The sequence below is a fragment of the Typopeltis vanoorti genome, chromosome 15 (assembly GCF_054136105.1).
Source record: "Typopeltis vanoorti isolate ZY-2024b chromosome 15, IOZ_Tvanoo_1.0, whole genome shotgun sequence".
NCBI classification, from domain to species: domain Eukaryota; kingdom Metazoa; phylum Arthropoda; class Arachnida; order Uropygi; family Thelyphonidae; genus Typopeltis; species Typopeltis vanoorti.
The window spans coordinates 104035001-104058141 of NC_143563.1; the positions used below are offsets into that span (position 1 = coordinate 104035001).

Here is a 23141-nt window from a genome sequence, read left to right on the forward strand (position 1 = left end):
CTACTGATACCAATAGATATCTGCATAATCTTTCCCATCATTTTCCACCACAAAAACTTGGAACTATTTCTACCTTAGGACACAGAGCACGCTCTCTCTTGAATGAACCAGATGAACTACAAAAAGAAATAAATCACCTCACTCTTATCTTTAAACAAAATGGATACTCTGAAAAAACGATTAAGGTATTTCTTCTGGATCCTCCTAGACAGTGCACAACAGAAACTATTAATTTTAAAGGTAGCATCTCCATTCCATACATCAGCACAGTCTCTAAAAAATTAGCTAAAGTCCTTAAAAATTACAAAATCAGGACGTTCTTCACCACACTTCCTAAAATCCATTCTCTAATCAGCCATCCAAAGCCTATTCATCACAACATAAAATATCCAGGTGTATATAAATTATGGTGCGATTGCAATATACCTTATTATGGATAAACTGACAAATCTATTGAACAATGTATAGAAGAGCATAAGAGAGACATCTCTTACAAAAGATCACATGCAGCTGCGTTATCCAGTCATGTTCTTTTTTCAAACAATCCTAGTGATGATCAACAAAGCCACTCCGTTTGCTGGGATAGATCAGAAAATATTTGTCGCTGTGATGATGAGTTTGAGAGAAAAATTGTAGAATCAAGGGAAATCCTGCTGAACCTTGTCCACTTAAACAACAATTTGAGTTATAACATTCCAGATAGCCGTGCTGCAGTTATTCGATATTGGCGTTCACGTGAACCTGCACGCACACATGCAATAAACGCACACATACATAAAAAATGTTGAAAAAATGCAATGTTTTTTATGTATCAAGTATGTTTAATTGATACATAAAAAGTAATTTTTGCCTGTAATTTCCAGTATTTTTAGATACTTCAATGTTTATTACTATTCTTTTCCTTTATGAATACCTTAGGAATGCTGTTATAATCCAAAACTAGTTGTATTATTCTCATTAAAATCTTTATAAGTTATCTTGGTTTTTAAAGTCATTAAATCTATGTTTTAAAATGTATCACAACAACCGAGTAAAAGTCTATGATCACACACACACACACACACACATATATATATATATATATATATAATTTTTTTAATTATTAATTGAATAATTAAATAAATCTAGGAAATTTTACCTTAGCTACTTAGGTGGTGCTTTGTGAATATAACAGTTATTGTTTAATTAGCCTTGTACCTGTACTGATGATTCCCGTGATACTCAGGTGAAAATTCTACGAATAAAGAATAATTTACGTGAGTTAATTCCATTATTATAATAGTTAGTAATATGTCTACTCACGGTATTTCCTTACTGAAACTTGATTGTGTCTACTCCTTTTAGATAGGTAAGTCACCACAATCTCCCACTATAAAGCCACTGATTTCTTTGTATATTGGGCATCTGAAAGCCAATGTTTATGCTGCAGTTGTGCCTAATGAACTGGCTCTCTATCAGAAGATCATGAATAGTTGTACAATAATGTTGTGTGGTATACTCCAGAACTTCTCAAACAGGTATGGCAGTTGCTTTGCTCAGCCAACATTGTGCTGCTTACGGAATCCATTACAAACATTTGCTCTCCTTCTCTTCCTCATTATTTCCTGTGTGCAGTACTACCCAGAAAACAAACCTGTTTTCTGGTCCAAACCTTCTCAATGTGTGTATATGCTTATGTGATGTGCAGTTTCACACGTGCTATATCCCTGTAGCAAAACTTTTTCTACTGTATGTTACTATTATCTTTTGTCTTCAGAATCATAAGTAGAACAAGTACCCAAAGTTTGGTGAAACATTTTAGAAACATCACCCTACATATGTTTGTGTGTAAGGGGTTTTTCTCTATGCTTTAATTGCACCAATAATATGAATGTTAGTCACTCCATTCTTTAATAGCACTTATTCAAATATATATAAATTATTTTAATGATCCTCCTGAAACCATTAGGTTCTTTCCCCTAGCTTTGATTTTAGGAGAAATCACATAGCAGTTTGTGATATGTCTAGTCCATACACAGGCAGAAAGGATGAGAAAATTTACATTTGTTTAGCAGAAACAAATTAACTGGCTAATAGCAGTTTAAATGTTCATTATTTTGTTTTGCTTCATACAGGTATATATCTAACATTAATGACACTTAGTATTTCGAATATTTCAGATGAGCATTTAATAAACTTCCAGATAATCTTATGTATTATTTCATTTTGCTGTTTATAGATTCATAATGGACCACCACATAGTTCAAATTTTGGTTATTCGTATGCTAAAAGACTTATTGATGTGCAAAATCATGCTTATCACATTCAGCACGGATGTAATTTTACAGCAGTTATTCCAACAAATGTATTTGGCCCTTACGATAATTTTAATCTTGAAGATGGACATGTATTACCTGGTTTAATTAACAAAACTTACAAAGCACAAAGTATGTATGTTCAATTTTCTTATAGTCATAACATTTGCATCTCAATTCCTGTATTAAATACAGTAATTACCGGTTTAATTAATACTAATGATATTAGTTCAGGATATTATGTACTGCAGATTTAGTTAATAGATATACTAATACCCTGCAATATGATGCGCTTCAGTTATGATCAATTCCCATTTATACAACACTTTTAGGAACATGATGCTCCTCCCTTAAATCAACTGATGTGCAGTGTTTCATGGACTGAAACAGCATTGTTGCTCTTGCTGCATCTCTCTCTGTGTGTGTATTTTGGTATTTCCCTGCAAATTATGAACTGTTTATAACTATTATTTCATTTTATTGTTTGATAATGGCAGATAAAATTCAAAACAAAAATTCAAAATAAAATTCAAAATTCAAAACAGATAAAATTCAAAATTCAAAACTATTGCTACAATGAAAAGAAGATGCATAAACCTATTACATAATAAGGTTAAATGATTAATTTAATAATGATGGTGTATCTGTGTGTGTGTATGTGTATATATTTTTTATTTACTCACTCAAATGCTCCAAGTAGTTCAAACTCTTAAATTCAAAATAAAAAGAAAACACCAAAACTAATCTCCCAATTAACTTTGCACACAGGTTCGTATTCCATGATATCTCATATATAGCGTAACTTCTAAATTACCATCTTTAAACTCATTTAACCCATTAAGAGATTGTGCTTCAAACATTTTTGTAACCGAAATAAAAAAATCTTTAATATGCAGATAACACAAATACAGTAGTTCCCCCCCCCCCCCCACCCACCCACCCACCCACACACACACATACACACCTTATCCACAAGGGGATATGTTCCAAAACCCCCAGAACGGGTGCAAGAACTTGGACCTTGAAGACAACATCAATTTAAAAAAAATAAAAAAACTTGAGATTTGAGATGTGGTTATACAGACAAATGTTAAAAATCCCAAAGACAGCAAAAACGTCCAATCAAGAAGTACTGAAACAAATGGGGAAATCACTTGAACTTTTAGATACCATAAAAAGTAGAAAAACTGCATATCTTGGTCACCTACCTCATAATGAAAAATATAGGATATTCAATTGATTATAAAAGGGAAGATAAATGGAAGAAGAGGATAAGGAAGACTAAGGAAATCTTGGCTGGCACACAGCGGACTGGCATGAGCTGTGAGGGACTGTTCAGAGGGGTTGAGGATTGCTCAAAATTTGCCAAGGTGGTCACCGACTTCCTATAGGAGATGGCACTCAAAGAGAAGAAGAATATGATTGACATAATAGAACTTTGGCTGGAATTCTTTGATAATTTGTTGTGGTGAATTCCTGTATTGCTGTACCAAGAATTATATGTGCATAGCTAACACACTTAACAAAAACTAGACACCTGCAAAACATTTGTAGACTTCATGATGCAGCAAATTGCAAAAGGTTAATGCAAAACCTTGTGGAATTAGCATAATAGGAATTACAGTTCTTAGTAAGTAATAAAAACGGAAGGATGCTTAATTTTTTTTAATAAACATAGAATACTAAATCATGACATGTGACTGTTTTCAGTATAGTTTTAGTTAAAAGAGCAAGAGAGAGAAACAGAATAACAATAAAAAAAAATGCAAAAAGAGTGTGTAGCAGTGAACGATTGAAGCAAGAGGATAGCTTGATTTATGATGCTATTAGTCAAAATAAATAAAAACAACTACGTTCCAAAAATTTGGAACAGTCATATTTATTTAAATCTGGCCAACGAATAAGTTCCACATCTTTCTTTAAACAGTTTTTCAATTAAAAAATGGCTTTTATATAACACTTGAGTCATTTTCCAGTGGATCCTGCATCTAGAAAGTATGGCATGATTTGCAAGACTTAATTTATCGAATGAATGAAAACAAATGTGATAATGTTAGTATTCTGCTAAGCATATTGCAGCTGATGTGCTAGTCTACCCATAATATGAAAGATCATAGGATCATGAAACTTGATATACTTCTGAATGGGTAATAGTGGAAACAGTTGATCTTTTGGCGAGAGCAGACATGTAGATGGAAACAGAAAGGAAGGAAAGCTTGTAGGTTTGCAGTACACAGAAGTCTGGAAAGCTTTTCTCATAACCATTGACATAAGGAATATAAACCCTAGAAATGTCCTCTCAAGGAGAATGAGGATTAGCCATGGTTATTTTCTTAGAAATGAGATCTGAGTTGGAGCCATTAGAGAGGAAAGTGTGTTTAATATGCAGCTGTTCCAAAAGAGCTTCAGTGGAACATACTGCCACACATACATGAGAGGCTGCTGCAGTGCCTATAGCAAATGCCCTTGTGGGCTAAATGAACTAAGATTTTGATAAGGAAGCCAAAAAAGAATGATTTCATCATCATTCTTCCCATACTTTTGGAAAGAATGATGATGGAACATGGCATTTTTATATCTTCTGTGTCAGTTTCCTCCTCTCTGTAGATTTTCATTAGAGAGGCTATTGTCAGGTTACACTTCTAGAGTAAATGTGATTCTTGGTTGAATAGAATTAATTCTTTTTTTTGGGGGGGGGACACCAATTCAGAAAAGAAGAGTTCCATATTGTTAAAATGTTATAAAAAAAAAAAATTTGTATTTTCAACAGATTTTGGTAATAATACTAATCTGTCTTGTAGCAGAATATTAGTGATGAGAGAAACTACATCCATGCTGATTAAATTGTCAGTAGGCAGTAATACAATACTTTAGTGAAATGAATGTGCAACTTTATTAAGCAAGAGATCCATAAGAAGATGATATGGAAGAAATATCACAAGGATAAGGATGAGAGGAGTTATGAAATATATAAAGTGCAGGCTAGAAAAGTTACAAGTATTATACATAAAGCTAAGTGGATGTATGGAAAGAAATGGGCTATGCAGGCTAAAGGCAACCATTTTGTTTTAAGAAACATAATCATAAAAGATATTTTGTTAAAATCGTTGATTGTTATTTCCCTCTCTAATTGTCCTGTGATATTTCTCCATTACAGGACAATTAGAGACCGGGTATCATCAAATAGATAGCTCTCTGTTTTGACTTGTTTCTTTCTTTAATTGTCATAGAACATTGGAAAACTGAAGAAATAACTTTCTCAAACATTTCCCGTGCATCATTGACATTTAACCTTAGGCAATATCTTCATCCACCGAATACCCGTTTAATTTTTTAAGGCACTTTTCCTTGAAAACATTAAATTTGTTACTTTTTTTTTTTAACTGTCTTAATTTTGTAACTAGTACTCCAGAGTAGACAATAATTATTTCATAACTTGAAGGTCAGTTTTTTCATGAAATAGTTCCATAGTAAAAATTAATTCATAAAAGGGCATCATGAACTGAATTATCTGCTTTGCAACCTACCGTTCACTCCAATCTTAACCGTTAAAGTTGAATTGTTCACTTTAATATCATACTAAATGCATCCATTGGTGTGAACTTAGTGACAGAATTGTCACTAAGTAGAAAAAATTTTCATCATATTTTTCAGTTTTTAGATTATCCTGTTGATTATCAAACTAATCAACAGAATAATTACACATATAATTAATGTATTACAAAATATCTTTATAATGGGCATTTGAAGTGAAGACAATTTGGACTGTTTCACACAGATGTTGCAGGGTTTTTATCATATTTTTCAAACAACTTATTAGAAGAACACGTGCAATTAACAGACATATATATTGTCCTCAGCTATAGTTACTCCATCAATCATATTAACCACTACCTGTTCGAAATACATTTTGAGTTGCAGTTTTTGTTCTAACCATACATAGACTAGTGTAGTTGCTTTATTTTAAATTATTAATTTCATTAACTGGTATCCTGTGCATAGTACAATGTCTCATATAACCTAAGTTTGTTAACACTGAATGAGAACTCCATGGTGGACTTAGGAAGTTAAAGAGGCAGTCGAAGAAAAGTTCCTGGCAAATAATTCAACTTGTGCTCTGAGAGAATACAGAGAAAAATGTAAGCAAGCAAAGCACTGTGTAAAACTAGCTAAAGAGAAGACATGGGAAGACTGATAGAAAGTAAATATCAGGTAAGTGGTAAAATATTCTGGAGGCTGTTGAAGAATCTTAGGAATGGAGGAAAAAGAACTGAAAATGGAATCAGAGATGTATTTAAGTTTGGTACATTTGGAAGATCCTCCAGCAAGATCCTCTAGTCAGCACCATTCAAAGAAACCAAATAAAATGGCTTGGCCACCAACTCAGACATCCACCCTCTGTGCCCTTTGATTCTCTGGTCCTCTACGTCCTAACAGATGGAAAAAGAGGCAGTCAGCAATATTCTCCCTGTTTCCCCCCAACTCTGTGCATCACAGATCCGTCAATTAGCATATGACAGAGAAGCCTGGTTTTCCTTCACGTCATAACAACCTCCAAGTCCTATCTTAGTGTACACAGACTACTTATTTGTTCTGATTGGTTTCCCTATTTATAGTTGTAAAATTATAAATAAATGATGATGACATTTGGAAGAAACATGTGAGAAGGTGCCAAGAGAAAAGCTGTTCAAAATACAACAGTTGTATGGTATAAATGGGACATTATATTGAGCAATATTTAGTCTATATGTGAGTTGAGTCAGCAGTCAGAATTGAAGGAGGTACGGAAAGATGTTCTTTTGCTAAATCATATGTGAGACAAGGATACACATAATCTCCACTATTATTCTTCATCTATATAAATCACATTATGAAGGAAAGTGGTGTTAAACCTGATCAAAATGGAATTGTTAACCTCATCCCTTTATGTAGCTGATGATATAACATATTTACTCAAATATAATTTGAGTAAATATGTGTTTTGTGGGAAAAAATAAATTGATGTTTATAATTAAATCCTCAGTATTCATTATAATTTATAATTGTTCGCATTATTTATAAAATTAATGTTTTAAATTTTAATTTTAATTATCAACATTATTGGCCACTAACCTTCATCATGCGATAGATTTGATTCTTTAACGACAATGCTCCTATAATTAAATTAAAACAAATGGGTTTAATCCATGGAAATAGAGATGTTGGTTTTTAAAAAACTCTTGGCAATTATATCTGGTGAAATCATGTCCCCAAGCTCTCAAAATCCAGTTGCACAACAGCTCTTATGATGGTCTCTTAATCTTCCCTGGTGGAGTCAGGTCATGGCTGCCATCCACTCAGTGTAGATTTTCGTATGTAGTCCTTTAATGGTTTATTGACCAGTACATCCAAGGACTGTTAGACAAGGTGTAAGATCACCATGAATAATGGCCACATCGGTCTTAATATGTGAAAGTTATTTAACTATTCCAGGTCCTAAGTTTCCATGGGAACTATCCCACACGAGGGATAGTTTCTCTATGCATATGATTGATGCGGTATTAACAAAAGATCACACAACTCAATTATAAAGGTAAGTTGACAATTGTTGAGTTGAAATGCTTATTCTCTTCAACCGAATTCCAAGATATCTGAAACTGCCATAACAACATTCACTATCTATTTCTTAAAGTTTTAAACTTTTTTTGTGTGCTAGGTATATACGAAACTTTTTCATTTCTTTTTTCATAAAGTAAAATCAGGGGTGCAAGATATATGCAAGGCTGAGTTATATTAGAGTAAATGCGGTACTTCTAAATAAATCCAGTATAAGTCTGCGGGATTCTTTGACTAATATGAATAACTGCTGTAATAAATTTGGTATGAAAATCACCAATAGAAAGACAGACAACGAAAATAGGCAGACACATTGAAAATATCAACTACAGGTATCCCTCAATTAACGCTGTTAATTAATCCCTTGATATTACCGTGTATATCAAAATTGCGTTAATCAAATATAATAATCATTGGTAAAAATTACAATTCGTCCATGATCGATTACTGTATTAATAATTCGTTTTATATGATACTCTTTTAGGAAAGATAAAAAATGAATGCAAAGTAAATGTTTAATAAATGTTTGTACCTACATTATTTACTGCAATTTTTTTTTATCAAAAGAAGTTATCAAGAGTCATTTGAGCAGTTTTAATTTTTTTTCTTATCAGCATAAATTCTACGATAACAAGCAAAATGACTCTCCAGACTTCAGCAAACAAGCAACAATGAAATATAAAGAAAAAAACACTGTAAATATAATACATGATGGAACAAATTAAGTGGATGTTGAATCCAACATTATTTCATAGCCAAATATAGAAACTACAAGCGTTTCGTTCCGAATATATAGAAACTAAACGTTTCGGTGGATACAAGCATAAGCAACCTTATGGACAACTCGTAGTAAAGGTGGAGTAAGTTTCAGATCACTTTCCTTAGTATTTTCCATAATATCATGGAAAATGGAAAATTTTCCGTAAATTTTATGATAAAAATGTATGATAAATAAGCGAAAGGCTTATTTTTCATACATCTCCTAGAGGACATGTTTGATAAATAAGCCTTTAGCTCTCTATTTCAGTAATACATGATGGTTTATTTATTTTCAGTTACAATCTAGAAATTATTGAACAAAGAATAAAAAAAAAAGAACAACTAAACTATACTATACTGACCTCAGAGGGTGCAGTATCTCTCAGATACATTTGACTGTCAAATATCACAAACCTTTACATAACATGTTAAACCAAACTGACAGCCAAAAAACGGTGTGGAATATCACTCATAACATATGCATGCACAGCTGCTCATGACCCCCAAGCTATACACTGACTTGTGTAAGAATATTTATATTAAACATTTTGCATGTATCTGTCAGATCAGCTGCAAGCTCCGCAGGGTTAAAGGCACGTCAATCAAAACTCTTGCAGCGTATATCAAGTGATTGCCGCAATTGATTTCACTGCGTTAATCAAATCCCGCGTTAAGCAAGGGATACCTGTACATCTAGAATGGAGAACCTGTAGGCAAGTAAAACACTACAGCTATTTAGTTTAAATTTTAATGAAGATGGAAAATTAAATATGGAAATTGACAACAGAATTAGCAAAGCTGGTAGGGTAGGAAGTCAGCTGAATACATTTATATGGAATAAGAGAGAAATTAATCAAAATACTAAACTAACTGTATACAAAACGGCATTCGAATCAACTTTAATCTATTTCTAACCCAGCTCTCCGATCCATAACACTTGATAAAGGACCAGAGGCCACTGATCTGAATGTTCTGAAAGATTAAATGAACGGGTGGCATCAGCCATTAGTGGCAGTATCCTATTAAAAAATTATTTTATTAGGAAAGAAATTGACATTGTTAGCAGAGCTGAACTCGGGTGGTATGGTCACTTAAACAAAATTGGAGATGAAAGGGTTAGCAAAACAAGTGTTCTTTGCAAGGATGTCTAGAAAAAGATTCAGAGGAAGGCCAAGATCTGGGTGGATTGATACAATAAAAGTGCCATAGAAGACAAATATAAGATGTGATAATATTGGGGTCTTGAAAGGTGACAGATCAATTTGGATGAAAATTGTCAATAGTAAGCTAGTAATAATGTAATGTTCTCATGTATTACTATCATGATATCCTACACACATTCGGGAATTTGCTGAGTTTTGTCTCTCATCTAAAAAAAAATGCCATCAAATTTTTTAATAAATTTGATGGCATTTTTATATCTGTATATTATATACAATCATACCCGGAGTTACGCAGTTTCATATATGTACATATTCTCGTCCCGCTTCATGCCTGACCACTAGTCATATCTTTCCGGCGCCGGCTGCATTCGCCAGTGTCGCACATGCTGTGAAGAAGCACTGACGTGTTTCGCATGGTCTCCATTCATACATGGTATTTATAGTCTTCAAACCTTGCGATTGTTTAATGTTATGTTCTTGATAAAAATTTTATCACATAAAAAATAATAATGTCATCCAAAGGAAGCAAGGACGATTCTTCTACAGCTAGCAAGAAAAGAAAAACATTGAATTTGGAAACAAAACTGAACATTATTAAAGATTTTGAAGGCGGAATGAAAATTTGTGAGCTAGCAAAGAAGTTTGATCTACAGGAATCCACAGTAAGAACAATCATAAAAGAAAGGTTTACAGATTTTGGAGGACATAGATTCTAACGAGGAATGAATTGTAGCCACAAGGTAAGGAATAAAAAAATCATTAGCTTGCTATGAAAAAATTTTGCGTGACAAGAAAAAGACATTATGCAATCAGACTAATCTATTACATTTTACAAAACCATTGACATCGAAATAACTTTCTTTTTTTTTTATGTACGAAAAACTACAATTATGGTTATATTTCTTAAAAAAATGTAGGTGTTTTTGTAAATCTTTGGTCCCTGTTAACTAATATTTTGTATGTTTGTATGTAAAATACCCGAGTTATGCGAATTCGACTTACGCGCTTTTTGTTGGTCCCACCTACCGTGTAACTTTGGGGTATGACTGTACTCACTTTTTTTTTTTTATTGGAATATTGGCATTACTAAAGTCCTTTGCAATGCTTCTACCTGTCTGTTTGTACTGCTTTCACATAGATGGTTATATCATAACTCTACAGAAAAATAATGCTGACTTTCTAGCATAATACTTCTCCATCTCCTAGATAAACCTAGGTCACTTCCTGTAATTAAAAGAAAACTTAAAAATGCAGTGAAAAATTTTCACTGCATTTTTCCTCTGACTTTTCACCAGAAAGATAGAAAAACATTAAAAGATTTCTGCATAATATACAGTAGAACTCGGTTATAACGATCACAGCGAATTCACGTTTATAACGAATAATTTTGAATGTATATTTGAATTACATTTGATTTAATGCATGTATTTCATGTTTATTACGAATTCGTTTCACGGGAATAACGAACGAATAATACACATTAGTCATTCCTTTACTGACATTTCGTACGTATGCACTTTCTGGTTGTGGAAAAATGTCGGGAGTCAAACGGACAAATTTATCGGTTTCTGAAAAAGTAGAAATTATACGGGAGGTGGAAAGTGGCCAATCAAATCTGACAGTAGCAAAGAAGTATGGTTTGTCCCCATCTATAATATCAACAATTTGGAAGAATCGCGAGTTGACTCTGAAAGCATTTGAAAACAATTTATCGAAGTGTAAAAAACTTAAAAAGGGTAATAAAAGTGACGTTCACGAGGCACTTCTTTCGTGGTTTAAAGTGCAAAGAACCGCCAGCTTACCTATTAGTGGACCAATTTTGAAAGTTCAAGCGGAAAAATTTGCTGTTCAACTTGGTTATAGCGATTTTAAATGCACCAATGGGTGGATTGATCGCTTTAAGAACAGAAACAGCATCGTCTATGCAAAAGTAAGTGGCTAGACGTTGTCCATTGACAAAAACATTGTTTCTGACTGGATCAAGAATGTATGGCCGGGCATCCAACGAAAGTATGGATACAACAACATTTATAATGCAGACGAAGCAGGGGTTTTTTATAATTTAACGCCCGATAAAACTTGTCAAAAATAGACTCACAGTTTTAGTTTGTGCGAACATGACCGGTAGCGATAAAAGAAAGCTTCTTTTAATTGGAAAATCTGCATAGCCTAGATGCTTTTAAAACATTAAGAAACTTCCCGTTGATTATACAGCGAATAAGAGGGCCTGGATGGCATTTTCGAAAATGAAAATCACAAGTGGGATAAAAATCTTCGCAGTGAAAACCGGAAAATTTTGTTATTGATAGACAACTGTCCTGCCCATCCTGTAGTGGCTAATTTAACAAACATAAAACTTGTTTTTTTGCCACCGAATGTGACATCTGTCTTGGAACCACTTGATCAAGGCGTAATTAGATGTTTTAAATCCCATTTTCGTCAACTGATAGAACGCAGAGAAAAATCCGCGGAAAATGCTTACGACTCGAAGATCAGTGCACTTCGCGAACTACGTTTAATGAGTGATGCTTGGAATTTGGTGTCATCAACTACGATACAAAACTGTTTTAAGAAAGCTGGTCTTGCGGAATATCAGTGCGAATCTGAAGAGGATAACTTACCGTTATCAGCGTGGTTAAAAGCGCGAAACTTTAACAGTTTTGAAACGTGCGCAGAGATTGATAATTTTATAGACATTGATAATGCGTCGCAACTTCGGGTATACCAACAGACGCTGACATCTTAGAACAAATCTCTCATACACCAGAAGAAGATAATAGTAATAGTGACTCTGAGGAAGAAAATACCAATGATGAGAAATCGTTACCTGGTGTGAAGCAGAAAGTTCTTTACATATTTTAACAAGATTTATGGAATCGCGATCTGTAAGTTCAGATGACACATTCAAGCATCTTAATGGTATAAGAAACAATTTCAAACATATGAAATATGCGTCTTGTGCAAAGCAAAGCACGCTTGATGATTTTTTATGTAAAAATGTGAAGTTTTAAAAATAAATTTTTGTTCTTTATATGTATGTATGCACATATGTATTTATGTTACCCAATATACCTATGCTGTGAAAAATCTGAAAACATTTTTAATTCGCTGAAATTACGACCTTCTTGGATATAACGAATAATGGTTATTACGAACAAATATATGCGGTCCCGTGGAATTCGTTATAGCCGAGTTCTACTGTATATTCATCAGAACTAGGTTTTCTAATTGTGATGTACACTGCTTGGAAAAAAAGTAACATACACCATAGTGTGAGAAACAAACTGCCATAGCACCCAACTTAATAAGATGTAGGTCTTCCTTTCGCTGCATTGACAACAGCAATCCTATGGGATATACTTTCCACAAGCATATAATAGTGAGCAATGGGAGTTTTGGACCATTTTCCTATGGGCAGGTAATGAGATCCTGAACTCATTTGAACAGACATCTGTTGACCTCACCTGATGCTCCAGTTCATCCCCACAGATGTTTAATAGGGTTGAGATCAGGACTGTGTTGAGGGCAGTCAAGTGTGATGGCATTCATGCCCACAAACCACTCAATTATAGCAGCATCCTTATCACACAGTTTATCGCCAACCTTGCAAAGAACACTTGTTTTGCTTTTTCTTTCCACTCCCATTCTGTTGAAGTGACCATACCACCTGAGATTAGCTCTGCTAACCATGTTAAGTTCTTACCTAATATCCTCGTTTTTAATATGACATTGCCACTTGTGCCGTCTGTTTATCCCTGTAATCTTTCACAGGACTCGCATATCTGTGGTCTCTAGTCTTTGGTCAAGTGTTTTATTTCTAATCCAGCTCTCAGATCTATAAGTTAAAATTGGTTTGAACTTTTATACAGTGAATTTAGTGTTTTTTGACTAATTTCTCTCTTATTCCATATAAATTTATTCAGTTGACTTCCTACCATACCAGCTTTGTTGATTATGTTGTCTATTTCCATATTTAAATTAACATCTTCACTAAAAATCGTGCCTAAGTAGCTGAACTGTTTTACTTGTTCTGTAGGTTCTCCATTCAAAATGCAGTTGATATTTTCGATTTTTCTGCCTATTTTCATTTTTTGTCTGGTTATTGCTGACCTTTATTACCAAATTTATTACAAGTTATTCAATTTAGTCAGGGAATCTTGCAGGCTTGTAGCAGATTTAGGAGTATAACATCGTCTGCATAAAGCAAAGAGCTGACATTAACATCTCCAATTTTGATATCAGGTCCAATACCACTTTCCTTCGTAATCTGATCCATATCGATAATAAATAATAGAGGGGATAATGTACATCCTTGTCTGACACCAGATTTAACATAAAACCATCTTCCTGTACTTCAATTCTAACTACTGACTTACAACTCAAATAAAGACTAAGTGTTGCTTGATATTATGCTCCATTGACACTATACAACTGTAGCACTTAGAATAGTTTCTCTCTTGGCACCCTGTCATACACCTTTTCCAGATCCACAAAACTTAAATACAGATCTTTGTTATATTCCCACGATTTCTTAACTTTATCATAACGTGAAAATTTGATCCTGATAGCCTCTATTTGGCTTGAATCCAGCTTGTTCTTCACCAAGCTTCACTTCCACAATTCTTCTCAACCGTTTCTCAAGTATACCTGAATAAATCATACCAGGAACCGGTGTGCGGCTTGTGGCTTGAAATCGTGGTGGTGCAACAATTTTCAAAATATATATACACACTGTAAGTACAGTGTATGTGTGTTTGGAAAAAATATTGTTTATTATCGATCAAATTATACAGTTTGGTATAATTCAAAATTACTTTAAAATAAAATCCATTATTTTAATTGTAATTAAAGGAACGGATTTACAATTGTATTGAATTGTATAAGATTGTTGATGATAAAATTAAATTTATACAAGCAAATATAAATAAATTAATAAATATATTTATATATCGAGAAAAATTGGGGTGCTGCAGTTTCGCTGTGCCCATGCATGATCTGCCCCTGCCAGGAACATTTAGTTTTATTTCCCTTTTTATATATGAATACTAATATCTACTCCAATCATCCGGAATTCGTCCTTCTGAACTGTAAGCATTTCTGGTCAAATATCATCTACTCCTGCTGCCTTTCCATATTTCAGGCTTTTGATGGCTTTTTCTACTTCAAGTATGGATATGTATTCCTGATAGCATGTGTATTGAGTGTTTTTTATACTGTTCTCTCATCACTGCTTGTTTCATTTAGCAATTTTTCGAAGTAATTACTCCATACATCAAGGATATCTTTTCACCAGTTTTCATGTCACCTTTATCATCTCTAATTCCTTTTACAGCACTCTTTCCTCCATTTCTGAGCTTCTTCATCAACCTCCAGGACATCTTGCTGCCTTCTTGATATTAATTTTCTATGTTCTTACGAAAATCTTCCCATGTCTTTTGTTTAGCTAGTTTCACACAGTGTTTAGCTTTCTTACATTTGTCCCCTGTATTCTCTAAAAGTACAAGCTGATTTAATTGCCAGGAACTTTGGATATACTTTCTTCTTTTCCTTCAATGCCTCTTTAACTTCCTGTGTCCACCATTGAGTTCTGATATTTCTATTCTTGCAGACAATCTCACTACATGCCTGTCTGACTGAATTCATCAGTGTTTTCTTCAAGGCTTGCCACTGAATCTCCAAGGTTTGGTTCCTGTTCTCAAACTCTCTCATTTTTTCTTGAATAATGATTTTGTATTTCAGTCTACAGTTCACATCTGAGAGCTGCTCAACTTTTATTCGCTTTAAAACTTTCTTATATGTTCTTCTTTTCAATATGAAATTCAATTTTATCCTGCTCAAGACTAAATGGTGATCACTTCCAGTTTCAAATCTTCTGTACACTGTGGTGTCCTGCACCAGTGAGAAAACATCACTATCAACAATGACAGTCAATGAGACTTTTCTTATTCCTTGCCTTTTCTCTCCATGTGAATTTGTGCACATTTTTATGTTGGAACATGGTGTTAGTAATAACCAGTCCATGTCCTGAGCAGAAATCCAACAGGTATTTGCCATTATTATTGACTTTGCACTTTTCTCCAAATTTTCCCAAAATATTTTTGTATGTCTGACAATCAATTCCTACTATGCTATTTAGATCCCCAACAAGGACCAACTTTTTCCTTTTCATTTGTAAGTTGCTTTCTCTAAAGCCTTAAAAAGAATTCCTCCACTTTTATCTTAGCAGAACCTTCTGTGGGACAATAGGTACAAATAAGTCTCATTATCCATTTCCCACATTCTGATATTGCTTGCTATTCAAGAAGATTAGCCTTGTTTTTTTGTGTTCAGTACTATAGCTATACCTTCTTTTCCTTGATTGTCACTGCCTGAATATAACATTTTGTATTTCTTGCTCAGAAAAATCTCGCCAGATTTTGTCTTTTTTGTTTCAGTCACCTCTATTATGTCAGTCTGGTACTTATGCATTTCCTCAGCTAGCTCCATTTCTTTGCCATTCAGGCTTCTTTTGTTGATTTTACCAATCTTGAACTTTGGTGACGAGTTTGTGGTGTCTTTTAGGATTTGTTCCAGTAGCTGACTTTTCACTGTTTGCCCTGGTTCCCTGGCAGAATCAATGGTGCCTTGATTAACTAGGCAATGCCCCAGCCTGCAGGAAATTCTGTCATGTTGTACCATCATTTTTATATTTTGATTTAAGCCAATAAGAATACAATTTGGTCAGCAAAATTCCAAATTGCCAGCCCATCCTCGTTCGTTCAGTATCCAGGTAGATACCTAAAAGGGTGCACCACGAGAAGGTGAGGATTGGACATTAGGTCAGAAGCCCTGGTTGGGTTCTCCGCATTCCTTTAGAGGTAATGTGGAGGTCTCCTCTCAGTCATACAGCTTTGAACCTTAATCATCCCGATTTTGTTTTTAGTTTTAAAATATCTTCGTTCTTTTTTGGTCTAATAATATGTATTTTGCATATTTATTCTTTGTAATATATCAAAAAGCATATATCTTTTTACTTTGTCAAATGCTTTTTCATAATCTATAAACAAAAGATGTGTTTCTAAATTAAATTCTCTTCTTTTTTCTATAAGTACCGTATATTTTCGCGTATAATGCGAACTAGAAATTTTGTTTGAAAACTAGCCCTAAAATGTCATGTCCACGTATAATGCGATCTGTTGATCTTGTTCCCTAACATTATAAATAAAACAATACGAATTAACGAAAGAAATATTTATTTTAAAACAAAATGTCAAAATCCTTTAAATTCTTCTTCGTCTTTTGAGTCATCAAACATTTCATTTATAAATTCATCTGTAGGCATTGCATCATTGTCATCATGCTCTCCATTTTGTTGTGCATCATCCTCGCTTTCATATATCACGTCATCTTCGGATCCATCCATTGAATTACTTATGCCACATTTAAGAAATGAGCATTGAATCATTTCAGATGGTATGGAATCCCAAGCTTCTTTATTTAAAGAAGCTGTTTAAAGTGATCTTTAAACAGCTTAATCAAGCTGCTGCAAAACGGAAGTTAGACCACCCGGTAAGACTGCTAGGTCTGTATATGTAGCTCATGCTTTCTCTTTGCTTGCCTCCGTTAAATGTGCCGGGAACATATCCCAGACTAGCATGTTTTGTTGACATAACAAGCTACCTGGACATATGTTCCATACTTGATCCAGCCACAATTGTACACCTTCTTCATCCATCCAACCTTTCTGATTGGTGCGAACAAAGACACCTGGTGGAAATTTCATATGCTTCGGAATTGTTTTCCTTTTAAATATTACTGTCGGCTTTAATTTGGTTCTGTCTGCCATGCATGCTAGAACAATGGTAAAATGCGTTTTTTCATGTCCTGTTGTTTTTATGAGGACACTCTTTTCACAAACTGAGTTTACTGTTCGATTCCCAGGCATATCAAAGTGCATGGGCGTCTCATCCATATTACCTATTTGGGAAAGTTCATATCCATGAAATTTCCGTAATTTTATGATAAATTTATGGAAGGACTCCACTTTTTCTTCAAGCTGCTTTGGTAACTTCATCGCAATTTTTGTTCAGTGTCATAATGTTAATGCTTTGCGTTCCATAAATCTGTTGCACCACCCAGGCGAAGCAAGAAAAGATGAAATACCTGGTGTGTCCTTGTATTTACCATTCTTGAGTTGTAGAGCTCGAAAACAAAATGCATAGTCTTGTTACTATAATGCCATCTTGTCAGTGCATCAAAATCCATTCATTTAGCTCTTCTTTGAATTCTGGAAAGGATGCTACATATCCACGATGGGCATGTTTCGTTTTGGGGATTTTTTCAAGATTCTTTTAAAATGCTTACCCCAAAGTCTAATATTACTCTCTACTACACCACATTCTCTCATAGCAACACTGTTATTATGTTCTTCTGCAAACTGCACGACACACAATTTAAATCCCGTTTCAAAAGATGAGCGTTTATGTTCCTGTTGGCTCATTTTTGGGCTAGGTTTGTTTAACGAATAATATTTAAAATGAACTGCATATCGGTTAAACCGATATAACTGTGCTAATATCCTGCCAAGGGGGCAGGATATTAGCACTACTTACATTACTAGCTTTATGCGCAGATATGGTGCGTGCTCGGGCGCCGAATGTGAGTGGGTCAAGTAGATTTGGTTGCATAGGCATTAGGTAGTGTATATTGTGTGTGCAAGTCTAATAAGATGTTATATTTTTTAAGATCCGCATATAATGCAAACCCCTAACTTTAGTCCATAAATTTTAACTATAAATTTTTCGCATTATACACGATAATATGCAGTAGTTGTAAACAGAAAGCTGCATCCATTCTAGAGCGTCCTTTTCTAAATCCATTTTGACATTCTAATAATATTTTTTAACTGTATATTTTCAATTTTGCATTAATATTTCACTATATATTTTGAATCATGCATTCAATAAACTAATACCTCTGTAATTAGCAGGTTTTGTTTTATCCCCTTTTTTAAATATAGGTATTAATATACTTGTATTCCATTTGTATATATTTTATTTAAAAATTTCAATAATCTTTGACATTTTTTTCCAGCAAATTTATATAGTTCAGTTTATCCCATCTTCTCCAGCTGATTTGATATTTTTTTATTTTACTTAGGTTGTCCTTTAATTCTTTCATTGTTATTATATCATTTAAAGTATTTTGTAAGTTTTTGGTTTAATTTTTTTTATGTTACTATTATCTTCCAAAGATCTGTAAAGTAATCTAAGAATTCTTTTCCATCTATTTCACAATTTATATTTGCAGTTTCCTTTATATCTGCAGTCATATGTTTTAGTATTTTATACACATTGGATTTTATTTTGTATATGTCATTTTCATGAAATGACGCAAATTTTTCCCAGCTTTCTCTCTGTCCTTTTCTGGTTTCTCTTTTAGTTATTGCTCGTCTTTTTTTTATATTCAATTTCATCTTCTTGTTTTTTGCTATTTAACCATCTTTTAAAAGCCAGCTTTTTATTTCATTGTCCAATATATGTAATATTTTATTTTTATGATATTTATTGTGTTCCTAGACTTTCATATGCTGCTGATGCAGTAATTTCTTTTATATTATTCCATTCTTTCTTAATGTCTCCATTTTCTTGTATTTTTTCTAAGTAGTTATTAATCCTCTGTTGGTATAAATTTCTTATACTTGAATCATTTACTAGTCTTACTTTGTAATTTGATTTTGTTTCTCTAGTTTGTTTATTTTTTTGTAACCAATTTGGTGGAAACCTTAGTTTTGCCTGCACTAAATAGTGATCTGTGTCGATTTCCAGCCCTCTTCTGACTTCAGCATCTAGGAAGTGGTTTGCTGCTTTTCATTTGCTATAAAGTAGTCTATTATTTATTTTTGTCCTCTTGCACACCACTTATTTTTATGTTTGTAGAATGTATTCATTATTTTTAAATTATTATATATTATATATCAATGAGAGAAAAAAATGGAAGCTTTTGAAATGTGGACCATTAGAAGAATGTTGAAAATATCATGGATAGAGAAAATAAAAAACAATCAAAGATCTTTTATTAAAGAAAGCAAAAAATGAAAAGAACATTAATGAAAATAATTAAAGAACGAAAACTTAAATATTTTGGACATCTAACTAGACAAGGAGGCAATCAGAAATTAATATTAGAAGGAGAGGTAGACTCAGGAGAATGTGATTTGAAGACATTAAGGACTGGACTGGCTTGAATTACCATAAATGTTCCAGAGCAGCAAAAGAAAGAAAAAGTTCTGTGACATGGTTGCCAACTTCCTTTTAGGGGATGACACTCGAAGAAGAATCAGTGAGTCGCTTTCCATTTTTGTTTACTGTTGGTTCTTAAAATTTTTATATATTATTGTTAATTTTTTTCCCCCCATTACTATTCTTGCATTAAGATCTCCAGCTATAATTATGTGGTCTGTTTTATTTAATTTTTCATACATTCCTTGTAACTCTTTGTAAAAGTAATCATTTTCTTCTTTTCCTTCTTCAGGGGCATACACTCCAACAACTGTTAAATTTTCTTTATTTAATTTTAATCGCATTTATAATATTCTTTAATTCTAGTATGCATAATGAGTTATTTTTACTTTAATTGATTTATGGATCCAAATCATTACATCAGCTTTTGCATGTTTTTGTCCACACCATTATATATGATATTGTAATTAGATGTTTCTTTTTTGTTTCTGTAAGAACTGCAATTTCTATATTATCATCATTTAAAATTTTATTTAATTCTTCTTCTTTATGTGCTGTGCTTCTAATGTTCCATGTAGCATATTTCACCACGTTTTTCTTTTTACAAAATTTCTTAACCTTTTCCAGTTTGCAGTCTTTTTCAATGTTTGCTGTCCAATTTGGATTTCATTGAGATGTGAAAGTAACGTGTTTCCCTATGGCAAGTGACTAGCATGACGATAGGTATCCTAATGGTAGGGCTGCTACCTTAAGGCAACTAAGGTTGCCCTCTCTCTCTTTTTTTTTTTTTTTTTTTTTGAAAATGATCATCAAAACCCCAAAATTTTGTTATATTATGTAGATATTTGTCATCTAGTCAGGCTCAATGGAACAACTGACAGAATTCGCACACCACCTGAACTACTGCATGAGCATGTGGTGTACTAGTTATTAAATAGCAGGATTAATATAATATTAAGAGCATTTCTTATCACCTTGTGATTTCTTGTTTATAACAGACTTTTTTGATATGTTCTAGTAGATTGAACAACAGGAAGGTAACCTGCTGAGAAAGGATAATAGTTAGCTAGTAAATGGAATAATTAGCATAAAAGTTGATTAAATAAGACTGAAAATTTCTAGAAAGAAAGTTGCAGTTGACACATTTTATTATTGTACTTGAAAATAACAGGACTACAATTTCTGGACATACCCCCTAGAGGTGTTTAAAGAGAACAAAATCACTTTTATGTTTCACAGAAAGTCTGTTCATGCTGGAAGAAACCTCTATCACAGCATCTCTCCACCATCCCTTACAAAAAATAGGAATAATTAAAATGCTAAGCAGCACATACAACATGTGTAGGAACATGGAGAAGAGGAATCAAGAACTTGAATACCTCAGCTACACATTATCTCAAAATGGATGTGTGTGCTACTCAATCAACAAGATCTTGCAGCCCCCTTCCCCAGACAGTGACAAGTAAGTGAGAATACAAAGGTATAATCATTCCTTATATCCAACACGTAATTGACAAAATTACTGAATTACTTCAACAACATAATATGAAAGTAACTTTCATCCCACTATGCATGATCACAAGATTTTTACATCCTCCTGAACCACCCCATCAATCCCTTAAAAAACCACGGGTTTATAAAATCCATATGCAGCATGTTATGTAGAAGAAATGGAATGATGTGGATCTGCATATCAGAACATGTTAGGATTAAAAAAAAAAAGAGGGAAAAAATGCAGATCTGTATTTGCTTATATATATATATTATCTTTGGTATATATTATTATATAACCAAAGAAAGTCATTATGTTCTTTGGCAGAAAACAGAAATTCTATACAATGACCATAACTCCTTTGTCAGAAATATTGAGAAAGCTAAAGAATGTTATGCAAAATCAAGCAATGCAATAAAAACCAAGGCATCTTCAAATCCAGACATTATTCTTTATTATGTTGGAGGTTTAATGGATTTTTTACAACACTCAAAAAGAATTAAAATAGAATTTAATACTTCCTATATTTCGTCCTAGTCACTAGGACATCTACGGGGATTACAAAGACAATTAATGTAACATGCACACAAAAACTTACAATACCAAGCCCAACCACGTGGATGACAATAAAGTCCTATCTAGGTAGAGTGCCCTCTAAGGGCAGTAGTAGGTGGCCTGGAATGTAAGGTGGGACCTCTGGTGATGACTGTTTCCCAAATCTTCGGAAGCTTAATGCAGCCGTATTTGTTAAGATTTGGTTGGTTTCTGAGAGCTGCTGCTGCTTCTAAGAAAAGTCTCTCTTTCTTGAATTTGCTGTGGTGGAGCATGGTGGTTTTCTTCCATGATACTCTGTGGGTGGTGTCCAAAACATGGTCAGCCAAGCCTGAATGGCCATAGTTGTGTTTAACGATGTACGATTTGTGTTTCTCCAGGCGGATGGATGCTGATCTGCCTGTCTGTCCAAAGTACGCAAGTTTACAGGAACAGGGTACTTTGTAAACTCCAGGCAGAGAGAGAGAGAGGAGGGAGCTGATCTTTCGTAGAACGGATAAGGGTAGCAGCCAGTTTGCGGTAGGGCTTATATGCCGTGTGTAGGTTATACTTTTTTAGTATCTTGGCTATTTTTTCCGAAGTGCCACGGATGTAGGGTATGGTGATGGCATTTTTAAATTCTTGTTGACGAGAGGGATGGGGAATGGGGGAGGAATTGATTATTTTTTTGATGCTGTGTTCGCTGTAGCCATTGGAGAGGAAAGTTCTGTGTATGTGGTTAAGCTCAGTAGTGAGGGCGGTTCCACTGGAACAAAGATTGTGGGCTCTCTTGGTAAGACAGTCTATAACATCGCTGTTTAGACAGTCTGTAACAAGGTGCATTGGTGGCATCTACTATAGGCCTGAGTGGGGAATTAGGTTTGTGGATTTTTGGTAAACCGTATATTCGGGGGGGACGGGAGCGGAAAGGTTTAAGTTTTTTCGTGACGTCGGGGGGCCAGGAGGTTACTTTTTTAAGTAAGATTTTTAATTTCTTAACTTGCGTTTTTGTGGGGTCGTGTTCTAGCGGGATGTAGGTAGCACGATCACGGAGGATAATGTTCATTTTACGATTGTATTCTCTATT

At 33.9% G+C, this 23141-nt stretch overlaps 1 protein-coding gene across 5 annotated transcripts in view; it reads left to right on the forward strand.

The window, feature by feature from the left end:
- Positions 1 to 23141, forward strand: part of Gmer (GDP-L-fucose synthase-like protein) — a 135889-nt gene that overhangs the window by 65318 nt on the left and 47430 nt on the right. For all 5 annotated transcript variants that reach the window (XM_090404896.1, XM_090404900.1, XM_090404899.1 and 2 more), the window contains exon 5: positions 2219 to 2426. In XM_090404896.1, the coding sequence (XP_090261022.1) occupies positions 2219 to 2426 (208 nt within the window). The remainder of the gene's footprint in view (positions 1 to 2218; positions 2427 to 23141) is intronic.